Source organism: Lampetra fluviatilis, chromosome 42, assembly GCF_964198595.1.
Source record: "Lampetra fluviatilis chromosome 42, kcLamFluv1.1, whole genome shotgun sequence".
In the NCBI taxonomy this organism is placed as follows: Eukaryota; Metazoa; Chordata; class Hyperoartia; order Petromyzontiformes; family Petromyzontidae; genus Lampetra; species Lampetra fluviatilis.
The window spans coordinates 7,022,297-7,045,680 of NC_136316.1; the positions used below are offsets into that span (position 1 = coordinate 7,022,297).

At 50.6% G+C, this 23,384-nt stretch overlaps 1 protein-coding gene across 2 annotated transcripts in view; it reads left to right on the forward strand.

Moving 5' to 3' along the window:
- LOC144946677 (solute carrier family 12 member 4-like) overlaps positions 1–21,564 on the forward strand; it is an 89,849-nt gene extending 68,285 nt beyond the window's left edge. For both annotated transcript variants that reach the window (XM_078875757.1, XM_078875756.1), the window contains exons 15-26: positions 2,276–2,374; positions 2,907–3,026; positions 4,393–4,497; positions 5,590–5,758; positions 6,480–6,675; positions 7,762–7,931; positions 8,694–8,825; positions 9,576–9,683; positions 10,903–11,049; positions 12,601–12,875; positions 13,539–13,672; positions 16,295–21,564. In XM_078875757.1, the coding sequence (XP_078731883.1) occupies positions 2,276–2,374; positions 2,907–3,026; positions 4,393–4,497; positions 5,590–5,758; positions 6,480–6,675; positions 7,762–7,931; positions 8,694–8,825; positions 9,576–9,683; positions 10,903–11,049; positions 12,601–12,875; positions 13,539–13,672; positions 16,295–16,386 (1,747 nt within the window). In that variant the 3' untranslated portion in view covers positions 16,387–21,564. The remainder of the gene's footprint in view (positions 1–2,275; positions 2,375–2,906; positions 3,027–4,392; positions 4,498–5,589; positions 5,759–6,479; positions 6,676–7,761; positions 7,932–8,693; positions 8,826–9,575; positions 9,684–10,902; positions 11,050–12,600; positions 12,876–13,538; positions 13,673–16,294) is intronic.
- The last annotated feature ends 1,820 nt before the right edge of the window (positions 21,565–23,384 follow it).

Below are 23,384 nucleotides of genomic sequence, written 5' to 3' on the forward strand. Positions count from 1 at the left end.
AGGGATGGTGGCGTTTGTGCATAGACTGCCCGACATGACATCATAACAACAATCTGGACAACTGCAGGATTGGAAGGATGCCCTGGTGGTCCCCCTCTTTAAGAAGGGGGACCACACAGATTGTCACAACTACAGGGTCTTCTCACTCCACAGTGTGCCGGAAAAGGTCCTGGAAAGGATTATTCAACATCGCCTTGCTAGGCACGCTGAGGAGAGGCTTGCGGAGCCCCAATGTGGTTTCAGGAAAGGCTAGTCCTGCGCAGATGCCATATTTTTTGCCCGTCTCCTAGAGCAGAGGTGTCTGGAATTTCAACAAGACCTACATCTCTGCTTTTTTGACCTGGTCAAGGCCTATGATACCATCAGTAGGCCTGGGCTCTGGGTTGTTGTTCATGCTTTCGGAGTCCCTGACCCTCTGCTCACGATCAGTAAGGACCTTCATGAGTGTGAGCGGGGCCGGGTAACACTACGTGGCCGGGAGTCGGAGTTATTCCCTGTACACCTTGGGGTGCGACAGGGATGTCCTCTGGCTCCCACATTATTTAACATATATTTCGACCACGTATTTCGTAAAGCCATCAGTAGCTCTACCGGAGGAATTTCCATCTGGTACAGATACAGTGGGAGGCTGATCGATGCCCGGGTGCGGTCAAGGGATGTCTCCCTATTGCTCAACCATGTTAAGTATGCCAATGATCTGTTAATTGCTGTTCACTCGGAGGAGGATTTGGAGGCGCTGCTGCTAAACCTGGAGCTTGCTAGTAAGAGGTGGGGCCTTACCATCAGCCCCACCAAAACTAAGCACCTGCCTGGATATTTTGTACCATCGGACACTCCACCCCCACAACTCCCAATTGGTGATGGGGCAGTTGTGGAGAGAGTGGAGAGTTTCCCATACCTGGGCAGTGTGCTCATGACCGGCTCTGGTTTGACAGCAGAGGTCTCACTCCGAATCAGTCGAGCAGCATTATCTTTTCAACGGTTGCGTAACGCTGTGTGGAAACTACCTGGTCTGTGACTCCACAGGAAGCTTTAGGTCTTCTCGGCCACAGTCATTCCCTCCCTTCTCTACGCTTGCGAAACGTGGACCCCCCTAATGGAACATCTTCGCCGGTTAGAAACATTTAGGGTGGCCTGCCTACGGTCCATTCTGGGTTTAACCAGGCTGGATTGTGTGAGGAGCTCACAAATCCTTGGTATCAGAGTATGCTTTTGTTTGCATTCTGACCACAAGTATTGTGGTTAATGCACACATAATTCCCCGTAAAAGGTTTCAGTTTGGTGTTTTAACATCTTAACACCTGTTTTCTTGCCAGAAAAAAAATGTGAAAACCTATTCTCATAAAGCACAGCAAGCTGGCACAGTAGGGGGCACAGGTTGTGCATCAGCCACTCATCTCAGTCGACCCGTGGCACCTGGGTCTGTCCCGTGATCTCGTGCCAGCGGGCGTTCGACACTTCACGTGGCTTCAACGTGCACATAGCCTGTCACAAGCGTCGTTGTGGCGTCACCGCCACTTAGTGGCGAATGGCGGTTGTTGTTGTGTGTGTTGTGAGTGTGGAAAGCGGTAGTGTAGCGGTTAGCGCGCTGCGCTACAAACCTGGCGACCCGAGTTCGATTTCCGCTCATGGCCAACACCGGTGACGATTATCTGAACCTGGTCCTAGGCTTCCCCTAGGTCGACTCAGCCTCAAATGAGTACCTGGTGCGATGTGAAGTGATCCCTACAAGGGAGACAAAAGCGGCCGGGCGTGATGATGGCCACCCACCCCTCGTGTGCCGCAACAGTCTGATAAGGCTATACGAGGGATCTTTGTCAATACTGTGCGCAAACAGCTGATCCACTGCTGGATGATCACCTCTCCCCATGTCACTTCAGTCGCGCGGGTTTGTTTAATCATACTTCACCAAGGTGGTCAGTGCAGGTTGGTGAAGGGGGCGGGGCGATGTGTGTGTGTTGTGCACTGGTGTGTGTGTGTGTGTTGTGCACTGGCTGTGTGTGTATGTTGTGCACTGGTGTGCTCACAACAACGAGCAGAGCACCGGGCGGCTAAAACACGTTGACATAGTAGGGGGCACAGGTGGTGCATCGGCCAGTCGTCTCATTCAGTCAACCCATGGCACCTGGATCTGTCCCGTGACACTTCACGTGGCTTAAAGTGCACATAGCCTGGCACAAATGCCGTGGTGATGTCACCGATACTTAGTGGCGAATGGCGGTTGTTGCTGTTGGTGTGTGTGTTGTGCACTGGTGTGTGTGTGTGTGTTGTGCAGGTTTTTCCTCATGTGCTACATGTTTGTGAACCTGGCCTGCGCCGTCCAAACGCTCCTTCGAACCCCAAATTGGCGGCCGCGCTTCAAGTACTACCACTGGTGAGGCAGGCGTGAGTGCGGGAGGTTGAATCGGAGGAACCAAATCCATCCAGGATCACGGCTCATGCAGAATGGGACCACACATCAGAGCCGCTCTATTGATCCTGGAACGCGATTTCTGGCCCATGGAGCACACCTGCTGAAAACAGAATATTATTGAGGTCCAAAACCACACGATGGCGTTGCCACGGTGGCAAGATGTTATCTCCCTCGCCTGGTATGCAGGAGGTCGAGGGTTCGATCTCGAGCCTGGCGCCTGCTGGATTTTTGGCGTTTGCGTGTTTCTTTCTCCGTGGTCACGTGGATCTTTTCTCCGGGTCCTCTGGTTTTTCCCTCCACGTTTATAAACGCGCGTTTAGAGTATTTGGCTGCGATAAATTCTCACATATGGTAAGCCACTTCGTTGAGGCTATCATTTGTGGCCAGGTCGCTTCTTAACAAAAATAATCGGCTTTACCTAGTATCATTAAAATAAAACGACATGGTTGTCACCGTGTATGTGTGCTTTTTTGGGGTTTTCTTTTCTTTCCAGGGCCCTCTCCTTCCTGGGCATGAGCATCTGCCTGGCGCTCATGTTCATCTCGTCGTGGTACTACGCCATCGTGGCCATGGTCATCGCCGGGATGATCTACAAGTACATCGAGTACCGCGGGTGAGCGACGCGTCACCTGGACTCGCACGAGGCGCAACCCTGTTGAGAGTGCAAAGGGCGTGATAGAAAAAAAAAACCCTCTGGCCCGGACCTGAGTAGGCCGGAATTTGGCGTTGGTCTTGAAGGCTGACGACACGTAAATGAAAAATGCTGCTTGTGGAAAATTGTATTGAGCGTTAATTAAATAGGTGAGGTGTAAATTACGTGTAAATGCAGTTTAAATGTAGGTAATACGGACTAATTAACTGTTTGGAATATAAACGACTTGTTTTCTTAATAATTAATTCGTACTGCAAATGCATTAGATTGGTGTTGGCTGTCTCATGGTTTTCATTTAGCTGCCAAAACAACATTGAGCCACAGCTTTTTGCGGTAATTTCAAGGGTCACCTCTGAAACCCAATCCCACCGGTCAAAAGAACGGAGCGGAGTCACCAAGGGATTTACATTTCCTGTGATGTGCCGACTCCGACAACCCCCACGAACGACACGGCACAGGAAGGCTGCCTCATCAAGTGGGGCACTGACAAAGGTCTACACATCATCATTGTTATTTTAAAAGGTTATTGGCTGAAGTCCATATCAATGTAATAATTCACATCCATTTGTCAACGTTGAGATTTATAAGTGGCACGGGGTGAACAATAAGGTGTCTGAATTGGTCTGTAATAAGGTAGGGCACTGACAAGGGGTTGACAGGTTGGCTACTCGGTGATTGTAATTGTTGTCTGCTTGAGTTAACCAGTCAAGAGAATGACTACATGAAAGCCACGGACGAAGTTCACCGAGATTCAACTGGTTGAATCTACGACTCGTGTGACAAATTCGATCCGATTTAATACTTGCCGCCAACCATTGATTAACAGCATCGTTAACTTTAGTTTGGCCTGGAGGAATCCCATGAGCTATGACGCTCTTTTTCCACAGATGTGCAGTCGAGGCGGGTCAGTGAGTTGTAACAACAAACAGTACAAAAACACGATTGGAGTGAAAGGTATAGGAAAGGTAAACAAATCGCTCAACAAAAATATATTAATAAAACTAAATAACACGTGGCCATGCTGCTACTGCACTGCCAGCGGCACAAATAACAAAAACTAAATCTCATAGCGCTGCATTGAAATAAAATAAAAACATACATAGTAGGCGACGTTTCGGGCAGTGGTCCTTCTTCATGTTTTGAGGTGTTGTCATGCCAGCTGCAAAGCACTGAATTTGCAGGCGTTCGCCACCACGCCAGGGAATCGCCAAGCGCTGTCATCTGCACAACGTATCACCGTTTCCACCCACTTCTAATATCATGCCCAGTCGTTCATTCAGTTGTTCTGACCTGATCGGTCTGTCTGTCTGTTTGTCCACTTTACTAGTGCGGAGAAGGAGTGGGGAGACGGAATCCGGGGCCTGTCGCTCAGCGCGGCGCGATACGCCCTCCTGCGACTGGAGGAGGGCCCTCCACACACCAAGAACTGGAGGTGAACTCGGCACGAAAGCGATGCCCTCGCGGCGACGAGCGGACTGCGGCCGACGTCACAAATCAACATCTCGCACACCACCCTACCGTCGAACACTCCCGGCTTCAACATTCCACACCGCCAACAGTCGTCCATAAAACGAATCGGGACCAGGAGGCATGGCGGATGCGGCCAGCTGATGCACAAATGGGGCGCATTGAAGATTCGGCGACCTGCGAGTGTGCGGCCGCGAATCCCAAACCACCGACCGCATCGTAAACACGCCGCCGCCGCTGTCTTTGCTCCTTTAAAGGAGGAATGAACGAGGTCCACTTTGCTTCTGAACAAACAATTGAGTGGATGAATCTAAAATTACATCTTTAATCTACTGTTATTAATCCATACGAAAGAAGTAGAACAACAACGAGCGGAAGCAACGAGGGCGGCTAAAACGCAGCGAGTTGGCACGGTGGGGCGCACAGGTGGTGCGTCTGGCAGCTATCTCATTCACTCGACCCATGGCACCTGGGTTTGTCCCGTGACCTCCTGCCGGCGAGCGTTCGACACTTCACTTGGCTTCGGGGTACCCCTAGACTGACGCAATGCCCGTGGTGAATGTACTATCACGTGGTGGATAACGGTGAAGGTTATTGCGTGAAGTTTGGAATGTGTTCACATTGGAGAGGTCTGCTGCGTGCGCGCGCTTGTGTGTGCGTGCGCGCGCCAATGTCAGAATTTATTCTCATTGCATTGTATTCAAAGGTCAGAGGGCACGGTACAAGGCTGCTGTTTGTTTTTTGACGACGGTATTTCACGGTCCATCAAATTATCGTGTGCGCGAGCGCGCGGGTATCCACTTGCAACTCCCATTAGCACGGTTGGCTACGTACGGTGCGAAAGAAGTTCAACGCATGTACATGCAGAGCTCTGAGGCCACTACTGGCGAAGGAGGACTAAGCCAAGGGAGGAATGGAAGAAAATTGGCGAGGCCTTGGCCCAGCAGTGGAAGGTTACAGGCCGGCAGCATCGTTCATTGTACCCGCTGTGCTTATAATGTCAAGGGTTTGTTCATGAAATTTTCAACTTCGTTTCGCACGACTGTACGCTCGGCAGGCCGCAGGTCCTCGTTCTGCTCAAGCTGGGCGAGGGCATGGAGGTGAGGGCTCCACGCCTCCTCAGCTTCGCGTCGCAGCTCAAGGCCGGCAAGGGCCTCACCATCGTGGGCTCCGTGCTGCACGGAGACTTCCTCAGCAGCTGTGCCGAGGCCCAGGCAGCGGAGCAGGTAACGCAGAACCCCTCTTAACGACGGTAATTGGTTCCACGAAACCGGCCGTGAAGTGCTTAGGCCGTTAAGCGATTAGTCGCTAACAAGGAATGGTCGTGAAGAGGGGTTCTACTTACATTGACCCTGACGACGCCTGCTGCTGCATATTTGGAGTTTGCGCATCTCTCCCTCTCTCCCCATGGCCGCGTGGACTTTTCTCCGGGTCCTCCGCTTTTGTCCCTCATTTAGAATCAACGTCGCGCGTTAACACCCCGAGACTCATTTGGTAAAGGACCCCAATGCCCCCGTGGATGCCCTGAACCTAGTTAGTGGTGATGATGATGATGGTTTTGGTGACGATGATGATGATAGATATACTCTTTGGTTCTTTTGGTAAAGTCACGTAGGTATAAAATAAATCACGACGTTTCGGGCGCAACACAAGCGTCCATCATCAGGTGTGAAAGCATGGTCTGCTACTGAGGCAGACTGTTCTGAAAGGTTTAAAATGGGTGTAGCCCAAGGGTCATAAAGAAGTTGGTGGGCTAGTGATGTTAATGTGAGAAATTAGCGTGTAACTGTAAGATAGGAGGAGAGCGGCCTCCTCGACGAGGGAACGGAAGTGAGAATCAAGATTGATGATAGCTGTGGTAGCGGTCGGGATGTTGGAGATGACGACGACGACGGTGGTGATGGATATGTCGACGATGTTCGTTCTCCACGTTTGCCATCCCCTCAGTCCATCAAGAGGCTGGTGGAGACCGAGAAGGTGAAGGGCTTCTACCAGGTGGTGGTCTCTCCCCGCGTGCGCGACGGCATCTCTCACCTCATCCAGTCGTGCGGCCTCGGGGGCATGAAGCCCAACACCGTGGTCATGGGCTGGCCGTACGGCTGGCGGCAGAGCGAGGACCCTCGCTCGTGGAAGACCTTCATCGGTGGGTGCATTGGAGCGAGCGCGTTGAAGCGAGCTGGAGAGAGTGGGGTGGAGTGGGGTGGAGCGAGTGGGGATGGAGCAAGCTTTGTGAAGCGAGCGCGTTGAAGCGAGCTGGAGAGAGTGGGGTGGAGTGGGGTGGAGCGAGTGGTGATGGAGCGAGCGCGTTGAAGCGAACGCCGTGGGCTGGAGAGAGTGGGGTGGAGTGGGGTGGAGCGAGTGGGGATGGATTGAGCTCTGTGGAGCGAGTGTGGTGGGCTGGAGAGAGTGGGGTGGAGTGGGGTGGAGCGAGTGGGGATGGAGCGAGCTTTGTGGAGCGAGCGTGGTGGGCTGGAGAGAGTGGGGTGGAGTGGGGTGGAGCGAGTGGGGATGGAGCGAGCTTTGTGGAGCGAGCGTGGTGGGCTGGAGAGAGTGGGGTGGAGTGGGGTGGAGCGAGTGGGGATCGAGCGAGCTTTGTGGAGCGAGCGCCGTGGGGTGGAGTGGGGTGGAGCGAGCGGCGAGCACGGTGGGGCGAGGATGGGTGGAGCTGCTGGTCACATCGGGAGGCTTAGTGCTGGGAGATGTGGGTGGGTGTTTGGTTGTGATCTCCAAAGTCTGCTCCTTACTCCTTAGTGGCCCAGGTTTATGGTGGTGGTGTTTGTGATAGATTTGGTGGTGGTGGTGGTGGTGATAATGATTGTTGTGGCCAGAGTGATGATGGTGTTATCTACAAAGATAAGCATAATTGATTGCGAGGTCACTGATGGACATTCTTTCTCACTAGCCTCAAACAAAACCGTACGCGTGAGAGACGGCAAAAAACGAATAATCAATTCTTGATTAGCAGCGCAACCTCCCGAACTGCGGCAATTCATCAAACCGTGTGAGAAGAGACAAGACGTTGGAAAATGAGTGACAAACGGTTACTCACCAGTGACTCACGACCTACCCGTACCCGTACCCGGCCGCACCAGGGTCGCAAACGGGTACCCATACTCGATACCCGGCCGGGTACGGGTAGCCGGGCATCGGGTAGGGTACGGGTATCGGGTACCCGATTGCGACCTCTGGTGTCTCACGGTTCCACTTGCCGCCTAACGATCTCGCGCAGACACGGTGCGAGCCACTACGGCCGCCCACCGAGCGCTGCTCGTCGCCAAGAACGTGTCGCTGTTCCCCGCCAACTCGGAGCGCTTCGCCGAGGGCACCATCGACGTGTGGTGGATCGTGCACGACGGCGGCATGCTCATGCTGCTGCCCTTCCTCCTGCGCCAGCACAAGGTGACGCTGCGGGGAGGGGGCAGCGGTGGGGGGGGGGGGCAGCTAGGGTAGGGAGGGGCGCTAGCGTCAGTCGCACGTGTCCACGCAAAGTCTCAGGCGCAGCCCCTGCACGTGCGTGCGCATGCTCCGTAGCGCCTCCGATTAGCACGGTTGGCTACGTACGGTGCGAAAGAAGTTCAACGTATATATACGTAGCGGGCGATGGACGCATCGACGTGCATGCAGTAGCGTATCGACGCACGGTCACACTTGCATGCACGGTCACATGCCAAGTACGCACATATGCAAAGACAAAGATCCCCCGTGTAGCCTTAACAGACTTTTGGGATAAGTGCTGTTAGCGAGTAGCACATATGAAGGTCGGCACAGCATACGAGTTTGTGGGTAGCCAGCACCACTCCCGGCCACCTTGGTCTCCCCAAGGGTGATGTTTACACATTGCGCCAAGTACCTAGTTGAGGCTGAGTCCATCTAGGGGTGGTCCAGGACCGGTTCAGCTAATTGTCGTCACCGGCGTTGGCAGTGAGCGGGAATCGAACTCGGGTCGCCGGGTTTGTCGAGCGGCGTGCTAACCGCTACACCACCGCTCCCCACGTATTGCAGGCCAAAGGATGGAACGCTCCCGAGATTGCGTGCACCGTGGAGATGGAGCGTTGAAATCGGCTTGTGCGCCTGGTGCTAGGTGGATTGCAGGACCGTGGGGGGATGACGATGGCTGAACGACGACGACGATTATAACGATGATTGTTATTATTTATGCAGGTGTGGAGGAAGTGCAAGATGCGCATCTTCACCGTGGCACAGCTCGAAGACAACAGCATCCAGATGAAGAAGGACCTGGCCATGTTCCTGTACCACCTGCGCATCGACGCCGAGGTGGAGGTGGTGGAGATGGTGAGGACCGCTTGCAAACACACACAGACACACGCACCACCACCTGGAGATGGAGCGGACCACTCGCTCGCACACGCGCGCAACCAACACACGCACAGGTGCAGTTGCGCTGGTGGTGCTGCTGGTGAGATGATGGCGTCGATGATGATGATGATGCAAGTGTTGTGTGACTAAGGTAGTGGTGGTGTGATGGTGGTGGTGGATGATCTTCATTTGGTGCTGGTGACGGAGGTGACAGTTGTGGTGATTTCGAAGTTGGTGGTGGTGGGTGGTGGGTGGTGGTGTTGATGGAGTTGAAACTTGCAGTGATTACGATGGTGGTGAAGATCACGGGCACGATGATGCACTCGCACACCGATGTGTGCACAAGTGCCGTTTGCACACGCGTGTTGTAGCAGCACACGCGTGTAGTAGCAGCACACGCGTGTTGTAGCAGCACACTCGTGTAGTAGCAGCACACGCGTGTAGTAGCAGCACACGCGTTTTCGCGCTCCTTTTGCGAACTTACATTCGCAACACACCCCGAGAGACGCAACGCTTTCATAGCCGTGCACAGAAACAGCCGAGTGCAACAACGCACGCAACAAAACACGCGACAAAATATCATCGGAAAAGTTCCCTTGCTCAATGTGAGTACCTGCGATGGAGCGATGAGAATGCCTTCAAGTGAAAAACCATTGCCATTTGAGTGTCCGTCGGGTTCATTCATTCATTCGGTCATTCCTTCGCTCGTCCGTCCGTCCGTCGCAGCACGACAGCGACATTTCTGCCTACACGTACGAGCGCACTCTGATGATGGAGCAGCGCTGCCAGATGCTCAAGCAGATGCGCCTGTCCAAGTGGGAACGCGAGCGAGAGGTAATGCACCCCGGCGGTTAGTGACATGGGGCCCGGCCGTACCCCACTAGCGCAGTGGGTCTCAGAGTGCGGTCCTCGGTAGCCACCGGTGGGTCTCAGAGTGCGCTCCCCCGGCACTCCAGGTGGCCCGCAGGGCTGTGTTGCAAACGCAGGTTGATCCAGACAATAATGGCAACGTTCATTATACTTTTTGTTTTTGGACGTTAATTAATATTTTACTTCTGATGTTTAAGAAAAAAATGGAAGTTACGTAAACTACCCTGATTCAACTACCCTAACTCTGACATCCAAATGCCTCTCTCTCCCCCCCCCCTCACCTAAAAAACACCGTGATAGATGCATAAAAAAAAATGATGTTCTGGTAATGAGTGGTATTTGGAGAGAGAGAGAGGTGATTTGTCACCAGGGGTGGGCAGCTGCGTGGTCCGCAGGCCAACAAGGTTTCAGAAACACTGCCCTAGGCCGACAGGAACTCCCCGAAGAAGCTTCCAGCACGTGGGGCAAAACGTCGGACACTGTGCCGAACAACACGCGGTTACAACGGGTTCACATAAATGTTTATATGTTCCCGCCGCCGACAATGTCCGTGATGGTGACAGCGTTAGCTAACGTATGCACTTTCAGACTGTGTGCAGCCAGAATTCACTGCCATCTCGAGTTGAAACAAATAAAATATACATAAATGCGCTGACGGTACGGAATTAAACTTTGGTTACGTGTGCAGTGGTTACAAGGTACAACATGCGCGACCATGCACATGTGTGTGTGTGTATGCACGGTGAGGTTTCTTTCATTCGGCGGGAAGTTGATCCAGCAGTGCCCGTATGTTCACGTCTTCCGACATTTGGAAGTTACTGGAGCTTTGCACGTTGAAATCTAGTTTGAAAACTCATTTTGTGTTTAGTTTGTTGTCCTTCCCCCCCCCTTGCACCTTTGATTAGCGCGGTTGGCTACGTACGGTGCGAAAGAAGTTCATCCGACACACGTCGAGTTTGTTGAGTGAGCTCGTGTGCAGTCTCACGGTGAATGCCTGAAATGACGGCAGTGGACGATGCAAGCGGGTGGCGGCGTGGGCCGCAGTTCGAGACCGGCGACCGCACTCGCGCTGCAGAACGTTCCTGACGGCCGCTTGTGCCGCGCGATGCGGCGAAAGTTGGTGACGCTGTGTAAACGCGCGCGTGCGTGCGTGTGCGTGCGTGCGCCCCATCCCCCGCTTTAGATCCAGAGCATCACGGACGTGTCGCGGGGATCGATCCGTGGCAAGCGGCGCCGTGGCGGCCCCGGCGGGGGCCCGGGCGCCAACGCGACGAGCGACACGGACGAGCACGGCACCACGACGGGGTCCGAACCGGTGTCGCCCGAGGAGGTGCGGTCCCGCTCCGTCGCTCGCTGCTCGGCAAGCGGCGCCGCTCGCCGCCGACTCCACGCTCACAGCTGTTCACTGTCCCTTGCTGAGGATAGACGCAACGGTCGACAAGCAATGAATCGATGGATTATTTTGAATAAAAAACCAGGTCGCGCGTAGTGGGGTAAAGATGTCTGTCCACTAAATTTCGATTTAAAGCTTTCGTGACTGCCTTGTTCTTCACCTGAGGACAGCTGCTTGCGTTGTGGCCGAAACGTCGTGTGAATTGTATTTTATTATGTTTTATTTTTATTATTTTATTATTTCCCTTCTATGTGACTTTACCGAAAGAACCAAGAAGATGTCTGGCCACGTGAAAGAGTTGGCAAAAAATCCCCACCAGTGGGGGCTCTCGACCGCTCTCTTCAATAATAAACACAAAAATGTACATCTGGCGTTCGTGCCATTGTAGTGCAAGGTCGTTGCCAAGGTGCTTCGCTTCACATACGGAGCCAGTGGCGAGTGATGTTGCCTTGTGGTTTTTTTACTTAGGTCACCCTTGTGAATGAGATTATCCTCGTCTCTGCGAGTTCTCGCCTTGTTAAACAGAATAACCTTGACATTTGAAACGGACTCGCTCAATTACGAGCAAAAATTGCGGTGCTGCAACTTTACCTCTTACAAAAAAAAGTTTTTTTCACCAGGCAAAGCCCATTGAGCTGTGTCGCTCTTTTTCAAGAGCTACAAATGATAGCTCAACGAAGTGACTTATCACGTGGAAATGTAAAGCAGCCAAATAATACAAACACATTTTGATTTAAAGCTTTCGTGACTGCAGGGATTCATATTCTTGGTTCTTTCGGTAAAGTCACGCAGAAGGGAAATAAAAAAATAACAAAATATATGAAAAACAATACAAATTCTCACGACGTTTCGACTGCAACACAAGCAATCATCATCAGGTGTGAAATCCACATATACAAACACAGAGACAATTTCAACCAAGAAGGTGGATTCTGGCTTAGCAATCATTGGAAGGATTTGATAAACCATTTCGGGTCTTAATTGATTGTGTTCACGCTTGCGGTGACTTTCAGACCGCATTCCATTTTCTTCTCCCCCCTCCTCTTTTCCGAACATAGATGGACTCGTCCATCTGGCAAACTGCCAAATCGCTGTCCATGGTGCTGCCGTTAAGAAAAAACCGCCACTTTTTTCAAAATTTCTTGCTGTGGATTTCACACCTGATGATGATTGCTTGTGTTGCAGTCGAAACGTCGTGAGAATTTTTATTGTTTTATATATTTTTTTATTTTCCTTCTACGTGACTTTACCGAAAGAACCAATAACATAATCTAAACACATGTTACTAAACGTGGAGGCAAAAACCAGAGGACCCGGAGACAAGTCCACGTGACCACGGGGACAGAGACAAACAAACTCCAAATGTACAGCAGGCATCCTCGGGGTCGGGATCGCACCCACGACCTCCTGCATACCAGGCGAGGGCGATAACATCTCGCCACTAACCCCCCCCACCCCCGCCACACCCCGGGGCGTGACCTCCAACAGGCCCAGCTGGTGAGGGACTCGAGCCGGCAGTCCCACTCCGAGAGCCTGTGCTCGTCGGAGGAGGAAGGAGGGTGCGGAAGCGGAGCCGGCACTTCCGGAGCCGGAGCCGCCGGAGCCGCCGCCGCGGGCAACGAGCTCGGGTCTTCTCGCGCCGACGCCGTCACTGACGGTGACAAGATCCACATGACGTGGACCAAGGAGCGCGAGCAGCGCGGCCAAGCGCCGCCCAGCGCCAACACGCCCGAGGGCTTCCGTGACTTGCTCAGCATCAAGCCGTGAGTAACGCGGGACACCGGAGTGGCGACAGCGGTTTCGGTGGCTCCGGGTCGGTGTGCTGCATGAGTTCATTCCGGGATTTTTTTTTATACTTTTTTACCGACAAACACAAATGTAAGGTACTTTGCCTGTAGCAACAAGACATTGTTATTGACAGACACGTGGTGTAGTATTTTTCGGCCCATCTGAACAGGTCCTGTCCTCCCTGTCCTCCATTACCAACTCGCACTAGCCAGAGTGGCGAAGTACGGTCAAAAAAACCCCATGACAAGCACGGGGGATTGAGAATGGGTGGCATTCAAAAGTATAAATATTTTAATAGAAACAAATATAGCAGCAAGAAACAAGCTGAGATGCCCAGTCCATGAAAGGAGCCTACATTGTCCTGGGGGATTTCAACTGCGTAACGAGATGCGAGCCTGGGAACACACACACACACACGTGCACATAGACACGCCACCAACTCCAGATCGCATGAGCCTGGTGGCGGCCCAGTGTTCGTACACGATCGTGCATTGTATGTATGCATGTTGAACTTCTTTCTCGCCGTACGTAGCCAACCGTGCTAATCGGACGTGGCGTGGTCGTGCCAAGCCGCCGCCGCAGCGAGACCGAGGTACTCGACGGCGAACCGCTTGTCGTTATCTTCCCCCAATCGCCAGGAACCAGTCGAACGTGCGCCGCATGCACACGGCCGTGAAGCTCAACGAGGTCATCGTGAGCCGCTCCCACGACTCACGCCTCGTGCTGCTCAACATGCCGGGCCCTCCACGCAACCCCCACGGCAACGAGAATTGTATCCTTCTCACTGCGGCAGCGTGACTGGGCGGGGGGGGGGGGGGAGGTGGTGGTGGGGGGGCTATCAACCATGCCAGATACACAGAGTCGGTGTCGGAGCCCGACACGATCTATTTCTACTTTATTGTTCGTCCAATTCTATTCGGATTATTTTGCACCGTACGTAGCCGCCCGTGCTGTTTGTCGGAGGTGCGGGGTAAGGAAAAGGAGTTGTAAAGAGTTTTCAATCTAGGGAATGCGGCTGGCTTGCGGTGCGTAATGTGTCACTGGACGTGCAATCCGGAGGTCGCCGGTTCAACTTCCCCGGTGCGGAGTGAATGTGGTGGGGTAAAGTGTGGGTACTCCTACTCCATTCCCATGTGATGCATCACAATGCCTTGACGTGTCTCGAGACCTCGTGATGCCGGCTCAGAGCACCGAGCCGGCATCGCTGGCATCCTGGGTTCGAATCTGGATTTCAGCCACTGGAAAACACATTCCTGCGGAGGGAGCTGGTTGGAACGTGGGGTTGCTCGGTCAATGGCCAGGGTCAACGGCGGCGTGGTGTATTCCGCAAATATGCCCGACTGTGAGGGCGGGCACAAGCCGGCGTGAGTAGGTTAAACGTTGAGTTTTATAAGGGCACCACGGGGTGACCAGCCCCTCCCCACCCAGCCCCACCCCTCCCACCCCCCAACCAGCCCCACCCTCCCCACCCAGCCCCACCCTCCCCACCCTCCCCACCCAGCCCCTCCCCACCATCCCCTCCCCACTCAGCCCCACCCTCCCCACCCAGCCCCTCCCCACCCTCCCCTCCACACCCAGCCCCTCCCTCCCCACCCAGCCCCTCCCGGCACGACTGACACAATAATCCCCTGTGGGCTGGTGTAACCAGGAGGTTCCTAGCAGTATAAACTGGGTTCTCAAGTGGCAGTGAGTCAATAGTGTCAGTATGATGATGTTCAGTATAATTTTAGTATGATTATGAACATTTTTCCAAGCTATTCCAGTTGAGAGAAATACGAATGCTGGTTTCATTGGCGTGCGACAATCGTGCCAAATTAAAACTGGCATTCCCTGTGCGGATTGAAGAAGACCGCTGCAGAGACTTCAGAAGCAGGAAGTTATTTCCGCGGTGTGATCTTCGGGGGCCAGTCCCTGGCACAATGCGGTGCACTGCTCACTGTCGGTGCTCCGTATGGAAAAGTCTTCGACTCACGACGAATATGGCCGCAGCACAAATCTTTATACAGTTGGGGGATAAATTGCAAGCACGTGGAAAGAACAACTTCGAATTGTATTTTCCCAGCCGCTGCCAGCTCGCAGCGAGGGGTGGTGGGCGGGCAGGCGGAAGCACGGATAATGAGGGTGGCACTCGCTAGAAATAAAATGCCCTATTGATCGGACGATTGATTTCAAACTTGCTGAGAAATTTCCGGGAAGCCGCATGAGCAGTGGCGCTAAAGCGTGGGCTTCTGCTGTCCTGTCGGGGTGGGGGTCATTGTTTCAAACTGCCGCACGTTCCGTTTAATTTACACTGTTTGGCCAGTGCCTTCTTTTGAGAGTCGTTTTTTTTGTGTGTGTGTCCGCGTGGGAGGAATCAGAGTGCGGAAGAAACGCCCCACGCATATGAAAGGAGGAACTTTTAACCTCCATGCAGATAGATCAGCATCCTGCTGCACTGCCTCCCAGAGGTGCCACACTTCTGTTTCTTATCGTGGGGGAATGTCAAACACATGCCCTGAGCAGGGTTTGTGAATTCCACCCCCACGTTGCCGGATGAAGACTGCATGGGGAAGCTTTCATCCACCAGCGGATGTTAACTACCTCGCCTGGTATACAGGAGGTCATGGGTTCGATTCTAACCTTGACGCCTGTATATTGGGGGTTTGCGTGTTCTGTCGTGCATTTAGAGTATTTGGCTGCTATAAATGTGCACATGATAAGCCACTTCGTGGAGCTTTCATTTGTGACCAGGTCACTTCTGAAAGAGACCGATATTGCTCAAGTGGGCCTTACCTGGTAAAATAAAACATTGTTTCATAGTTTACTTACGGTGGGGGATCTCAAACACGCACTTTCTTAGCCGGATGTGTCAAGTCCACCTTCACGTTGCCGGATGAAGTAGGATACAAAATAAAGATCCTCCCATGATCGAGACGGCATGGGGAAGCCTTCAGCTGCCAGTGGATTAACACAGAGCTGTGGGGATTATACGATAATTGTTTTTTTTACCATTTTATCTGGCAACAAAACTGACACCATTTTTACAAGGAGTCATGTTTGCATTGACCACAATACCTGCGGTCGGAATGCAAACAAAAAACACAACTCTGATAATGTATGCACTGTCCTTGAAATTGATTGGTCCACACCCGAGACAGCTTTTCTTAGAGCCGAGTCTCACATGGTGTTGGACCAGATGACGCCAAAAGGTGTCAGTTTTGTTGCCAAAATAAAGGGTAAAAAACTAATTATCATATTTTTCTACTGGCAAAGGAAGGTTCCAATGGTGTAAAGGGATTATACGAGTTGCAGTACATTGAGCGCAATGCCTTCCCACCGTTTGGTACGGTTGTAAAGAAGTTGTCCACGCATGAGTACAACCGTGCAACCTTTCATCCGCCACTTCGTGCCCCAGACATGGAGTTCCTGGAGGTTCTGACCGAAGGCTTGGAGCGCGTTCTGCTGGTGAGGGGTGGCGGTGGCGAAGTGATCACCATCTACTCCTGACTCGGCACCGACGGGAGAGAGCGGCTGCCTTCCCGGTGCTGTGTGCGTCAACAACCCTGCAAAGAAACAAACAAGCAAACGATCACGCTGCGGGGGGGAGAGGTTGGGCACGGGCCCTCCGTCAGTAGGGAAACGTAAAACACACAATACACGTCGAGATCTGTGGCCCGTTAGCAGTTGTGGCGTCGTGTCTCGTTGTAAAGTGTACTCGTTGTAGTTAGCGTTGACAAGTCGTGTTTTAATTCTAGTCGGTCGGATCAGTGGCAGCCTTTGGCTTAGGCCTGGCCGCGCGGGCGAGCACCGTCCCATCCGGCCGTGTGTTTGGCCGCCGGATGTTTTCGGCGGTGCGGGCGGTCGAGTCACGGCGACGTGTGTCGACCCGGTTGAGGCTACTGCCTCTCGGTTTAAAAGGTTGTTTTATTTTTTGCCAAGTGTCGGCACCCGCGTATCCGCCGGTCGTCATCTTTTTTTCTCCCCAGTATGTGGGTGCCAACATTAATGGGAAGGAAAGAACGATACATTTTAGTTTTAAGGCGCAATTTTCTTTTTTTCAGTTGTGTTCACAGTACAAGCGCTGGCAAATGGAAACGAACACAAGCCACCCGAATATATTTAGCTTGCCTCTTGATATATATAGATGTATGTATATTCAATACGAGCGGTGATGATGCATTGCAATTCGTTTTTCAACACACAATTCTTCAGTGTTAACATGACCTTTCGATCAAAGTATGAACATACTTTGCTACCAAAAGACATTGCAATGGAATCTCGTTGAGCCAGCAAATCGGGCATCGGCTCCTGAGGGGCACAGAACACCCTTGCCAAAGTGCTGTTAAATTGCCGTTTGTGAGTAGACTGTGCAGTGATAACGTGACCTACATGGATACATGGATGGACAAAAGTATTTTGTTTCATGATTACAGCTATGCCTGTGTCCAAAATCACCTGGGGATATGCTCCCTGTTCTATTTCTTCTTGGAAGCTAAGCAGGTTTTCAGCCTGGATCGTGCTTTGAATGGGGCCATCCATCGAACACCTGAGGTTGTTGTCGGCAGCCGTAGCACTGTGCGGTGAGCAGCAGAGGGAAGTGGATGCACTTCCATTGTGCTGCTACTTGGCATCCTACCCACCTTCACCATTCCCCAATGACCAGCGTGTTGTATCGTCTTGTATGGGGCTTGGAGGGCCCTCCATCCAACTGTGAGATTGGCAAAGGGTGCAAAGCGTTGTCGCTTTGTACTGTTAGTGTAGACGTTATTGCTGTTAACGGAGACTTGGTAAGGTGTTTTCGGCCTGTGTTTCTACACAATGCCTTTACTTTGAGCCACGTGTATGTAAGTATGTGTGTTGAACTTCTTTCGCACCGTTATGTAGCCAAACGTGCTAATCGGAGGTGCGGGGGAGGGGGGGGGGGGGAATTGGCAACAAACTAAACACTTGAAATTGTATTTGGGTGAAGAGGTTGCCGTGTTGGCAGATGCAGCACAGTCGCTACTGTTACGCGGGACCTCTTTGAGATGACCGGTTGATGGTGCAATTGGCCTGGTAGTGTTTGCGCAGTCAGGACTGGATGTAAAGCATGGGCTCGCATTGAGTCACCACTGCACATATGGTCAGCATCTAAATTACGTGCGATTTAAATACAAGTTAATCCTCGATTTACGCAAGGATTCGGTCTTAAAAAAAACGTGTAAAAAGAAATATCGTAAATGGGAATGGCTTTTGCCATTAATATTAAAAGTAGGGATGTATTTCTGACTCGACTCGCGACCTAAAAATACAGGGTGTTTGAAAAAAATGGACCCGATTTTAAATCGCTATATCTCTGCAACCACGAACCGCCCATGAATGAAACTCTTACCACTTGAAAGGGCGGGGCATGGAGAGGGCGGGGCATAGAGAGGGCGGGGCATAGAGAGGGCGGGGCATAGAGAGGGCGTGGCATAGAGAGGGCGGGGCATAGAGAGGGCGTGGCATAGAGTTTAGAATGATTACCGCGAGATGCCTCTCCCAGCGCACAAACAGCCCCTAGCCTCAGTCATTCGCGAGACGCGCTGCCTCAACGTTGGAGAGGTCGCACAGGACCCAAGACTTGGCGCTACACTCTCGGCCCCCAAGATCCCCAGACATCATCACACCCTGCGACATTTTCTTGTGGAGATACGTCAAAGTCCGTGTTTTGTGCCACCATTAGCGACTAATCTGGATGACCTCAAAAACAGAATCACGGCAGCGGTGACTTCAGTGGAAGAAGACACTTTGAGAGGCGTTTGGGACGAATTCAACTATCGTCTCGATGTTGTCCGTACAGCAGGTGGAGGGCACATAGAGCATTTATAAAATGGTTAGTAAAACTTGATAACTCATTAAACTGTTGGTAACTTTTTGTGTAATTGTAACCTGTTGCCATCGTGAAATATACTGCTTTGAAATTGGGTTCATCTCTTAAAAAAATAACCTATATACACCACCCTGACCACGTCTCACAATACACAAAAATAGAACGTGACTATTAAAACGATTGAATCATGATGATTATTATTATTTAAGCAATTTTTCGATTTAAAGCTTTCGTGACTGCAGGGATTCATCTTCTTGGTTCTTTCGGTAAAGTCACGTAGAAGGGAAATAATAAAATAATAAAAATAAAACATAATAAAATAATTCTCACGACGTTTCGGCCACAACGCAAGCAGCCGTCCTCAGGTGAAGAACAGGTCCGTCCAAACCAGCTTAATTATACGCTGCCAAGCCTGGTGGTGCTCATTCAGACGCTGTCTTTCTGACAGACCTGTTCTTCACCTGAGGACGGCTGCTTGCGTTGTGGCCGAAACGTCGTGAGAATTATTTTATTATGTTTTATTTTTTTTATTTTTTTATTTCCCTTCTACGTGACTTTACCGAAAGAACCAAGAAGATTAGCAATTTTTGTTTAACCTTTTCGGGGGAACTCGCCAACAATGATGTGCTGCATGTTGGAATGACTTGCGAGGCGATGGTGTGGAGGACGTTGCTGCTGTCACGCTGCGGGGGACACCGTGACGCTGTCCCCTATGGATGATGCCGCAGCCTCCCGGGTGGCTTCTCGTTTGATGATGTCGTGGCGCGTGGCCGTCGTGAAATTTCGTTCACGCGGAAATTCGATTGCGTTCATCGAAAAGTATCCACAGTTTGTCAATTGCGTAAACGTGACGTTCCGTAAACCGAAATCAAGGGGTGCGTGAATGTGGTTTCATTATTTTTGTAACTGGTCGAATTGTGGCCGAGTGGTTAGTGCACTGCGCTATGTACCTGGCAACCTGAGTTTCATTCCTGGCAACGGCTAACATTACCAGCAAGTGATATCTATATTCTTTGGGTCTTTCAGTAAAGCCACGTAGATACATTTATTATTATTATTATTTCCCTTCTTCGTGACTTCACCGAAAGAACCAAGGATATGAATATCACAATATCTGTTGGTTATTTTGAACATACTTCGCCATGCTGGTCAATGCGGGTGCTGTCCCCCCCCCCCCCACCTCTATCATCCCCGATTGACCAGCATGGTGAAGCATGTTCAAACAACCAACATGATACACGTGGTGTGTAGTTATAGGCAGTCCGGCAGTGGACCGGCAAGGAGCTGTAAGTTATTTTAAGTTAAAGAGCTGGTGTCGGAATTGTACGGGGTTGCTGCCGGCATTACGATACGCCAGTCACGTGCCCGTCTCTCGGTCACTGGCTGTGACTCATTCAACCTGCGACCGTCGGTTGATCACCACGCACGTCGCTGCTGGTGGAGAAGGCGCGGACAAAACCGCACGTACACCGCCACCACCACCGCCACCGCTGTTGCTGATGGAGAAGGCGCGGACAAAACCGCACGCACACCGCCACCACTGCCACCACCCACGTCGCTGCTGGTGGAGAAGGCACGGATAAAACTGCACGTACACCGCCACCACCACCGCCACCGCTGTTGCTGATGGAGAAGGCGCGGACAAAACCGCACGCACACCGCCACCACTGCCACCTCCGCCACCACTGCCACCACCGCCACCACTGCCGCCACGACCGCCACCACCGCTGCTCTCGCGTGCGTGGCACTGGCCGAGCGACAAAATACTGCCGCTCCGCGAAATGCCTCCAGCGGTCATTCACAAGTGTTTTTTTGGGGGGGGGGCCCAGGAAGGTCGCGGTAAATGTCTCGAGTGGTTAAGGAGTGTGCGCCGTTGTGCCCTTGTATTTGAAAGAGGGGACATCTAAGACCTGGGGTTATGAAAGGGATTGTGTTTAAGGTTAAGAGTTGGAGTTCGGGATAGTGTTAAGATATGTGGTTAGGCATGGGATTTAGTCAGAGGATACGAATAATAATTTGTTTTTGGATAGGAGTGGTGTTAGGTAAGGGCTTGTGTTATGATTAAAGATGGGGCTAATGATCAGGTTAGGGATAGAGAGAAAGTTAGGAGATACACAGTTCAGGATAGATATATTCTTATGCTTAAGGATAGGGTTAGGGATGGAATTATTGTTATAGTTTTGGTAATGAATTGGGGTATCCAGTGTTATGTTTTTATATATATAAGATTAGCGTTCAGGATAGTGTGAAGGATGCCATCAGGGGATAGGGGTCGTGTCGTGGTTGAGTATTACAATTGGGTTCAGCGATGGTGTTTGGGCTGCTCTTTGATCCCATTGCTCCGTTTCCGTACAGCAGTGATTCAGACGTCAGCGCAAGATCCTTAGAACTTCATTTAACACCTTAATTATGTTATTGTTGACCTCAACAATGCTTTTACATCGTTTTATCGAGGAGGAGGAGGAGGAAGAAGGGAAAAATTAAGTAAATTGTTGGCCGATTTGATGTGATGTCGTTTAGCCGGCTCTTAACAATTGCCAGCTTCATGAATATCTCGATTATGTAGAAGGAATGCAAAGCGCTTCTCGGCCATTTGTAACTCGTCACTGTATTTAGGGACTTGCTGGTGAGTTCGATGCTCAAAAATGCCGCCAATGTGTGAACACTGTTTAAAGTCAACTTGTTTGCTGCAAACTCATCTCTTTTTATTGCCAATTCAACTTAAGTTTTCATAAGGTTTTGTAAAAAAAATATGAAAGACAAATAATTGCGAATGATTGTTTGTTTTACATTAATCGTTACATGTCGTACACTGTGAACATTTGAAGGAAATAAAATCGATATAATGTGGTTTTACAACAAAGAATATATTTGGTTGCTGACATTATGTTTGAAATCCCCATATAAAAATGATCTCAGAAGCAACGATGAGCCAATTTGCAGGGTTACCAACCAAACAGAACATCGCTTTTGTCCTTTTGAATCAACATAATGGGTGTATGCACCATGGTGGCGAGATGTTAACTACCTCGCCTGGTGTGCAGGACGTCGTGGGTTCGATCCCGACCCAGACGCCTGCTGTATATTTTAAGTTTACGTGTCTCACTCCCGCTGGTCGCGTGGATGTTTTCTCCGGTTTTCCCCTCCACATTTAGGATTCATGCTTTTCGATGATTTGGCTGCTTTAAGCTTCCACGTGATGGTAACCCACTTTATTGAGCTATCATTTGTGGCCAGGTCGCTTCTGGAAAAGAGCTATAAAATATAGAATTTTTAATAGTTAGTATGTGCCTAATGCACATTAACAATCCGCAAGGAAATCGATGCGGTCGAAATGCTGACCGACGACTATCCTGTAGTTGTCACGGTCAATGTTAAGAAAGGTTGCATGATCACACCACATGATATCAAAGCTCAATATGGATTTTCATGAAATCTGACCAGCTATAGGTCAGCATTGTTCAGATAGAGTGGCGGCTGGTGGATATATATTAGTTTGGTACAGATGCCCCGCACAGAGTTTCTAATTGTAAATATATATTATAGAAATGTTTAATATATAAATGTATAAGATATTATAGACACGAACGATAAGAATAGGTAATAAAGTAGGTGTGAAGATGTTCAAACACCAAATGGATACCTTTTTTCAAGGAATCAAGTTCGCATTAACCACACGTCCTTGTGGTGAACATGCAAACAGAAACATGCTCTGATAATGAATTACATTTGCATTGTCATTGAAACGTATTTGCCTCCACCAGATACATACTTAGGCAAAAAGGTCCCATGATGTAGAAATGAACGAATCTGCTTCTAAAGATTAAAGAGCTATGCTCATATTTTGCTTAAATGAATAACAAAAATAATACTAATAACGAGGAGACACGCTCTGACCAAACGTATTCACGTCTAAATCAGACATCATGGTGAGCACATTGGATCGGGGAAATGAAGACTGGAATAATAGAGCACGATTAAAGTTAATACTCAAACAGCATCTCGGGCTTCTTGACGACAAATCATTGTAAGTGACGTAAATTAATTTATAGGGCTTGAATGAAGAACTTCACAAAGAAAGTGGCAGAGTGGAGCTAAATGTAATTACGAGTAAAATCAAGTCACGGTACAAGTTCACTCAACAAAAGAATATAATTGTTTAAAGGGAACAGCTGGAAAACACCACAGATTCACTGCACCGTACATAACCAGCCCTTGTCTCAATCCACTGCTAGATTAGCGCGCACATGGCCTCACCTGTGCTTTGCAGGATTGTTTTGTATCCTCTACTGTGAAGCAGACGACCCGTAGCAGTATTTTGAAAGCAGATGGCACGTCTTTTTTGATGAAAACACCGCCTGCAGTGTTAACCAGGGCGGACGCTGGGCTGGAACCGCTCAGCCATGGCACCGACTTAGATCATCGCTGATGATTGTAATGACATTCACCTTACACTTTGCGCACATTAGAAATCTGTAAACACGATTGCTGCGAATATTGTGAGGACACTTTTCAACACGAAGCTCCGAAGCTCATTTGAAAACGACCTGCAGGTTGTTCGCAAAGAGACGCATTGCATTAATGGCAATGGTAGGAACATTTTGATCATCAAAATATACATTTAGAGTTGTGATCAGCCATGGTATGCGCGCTG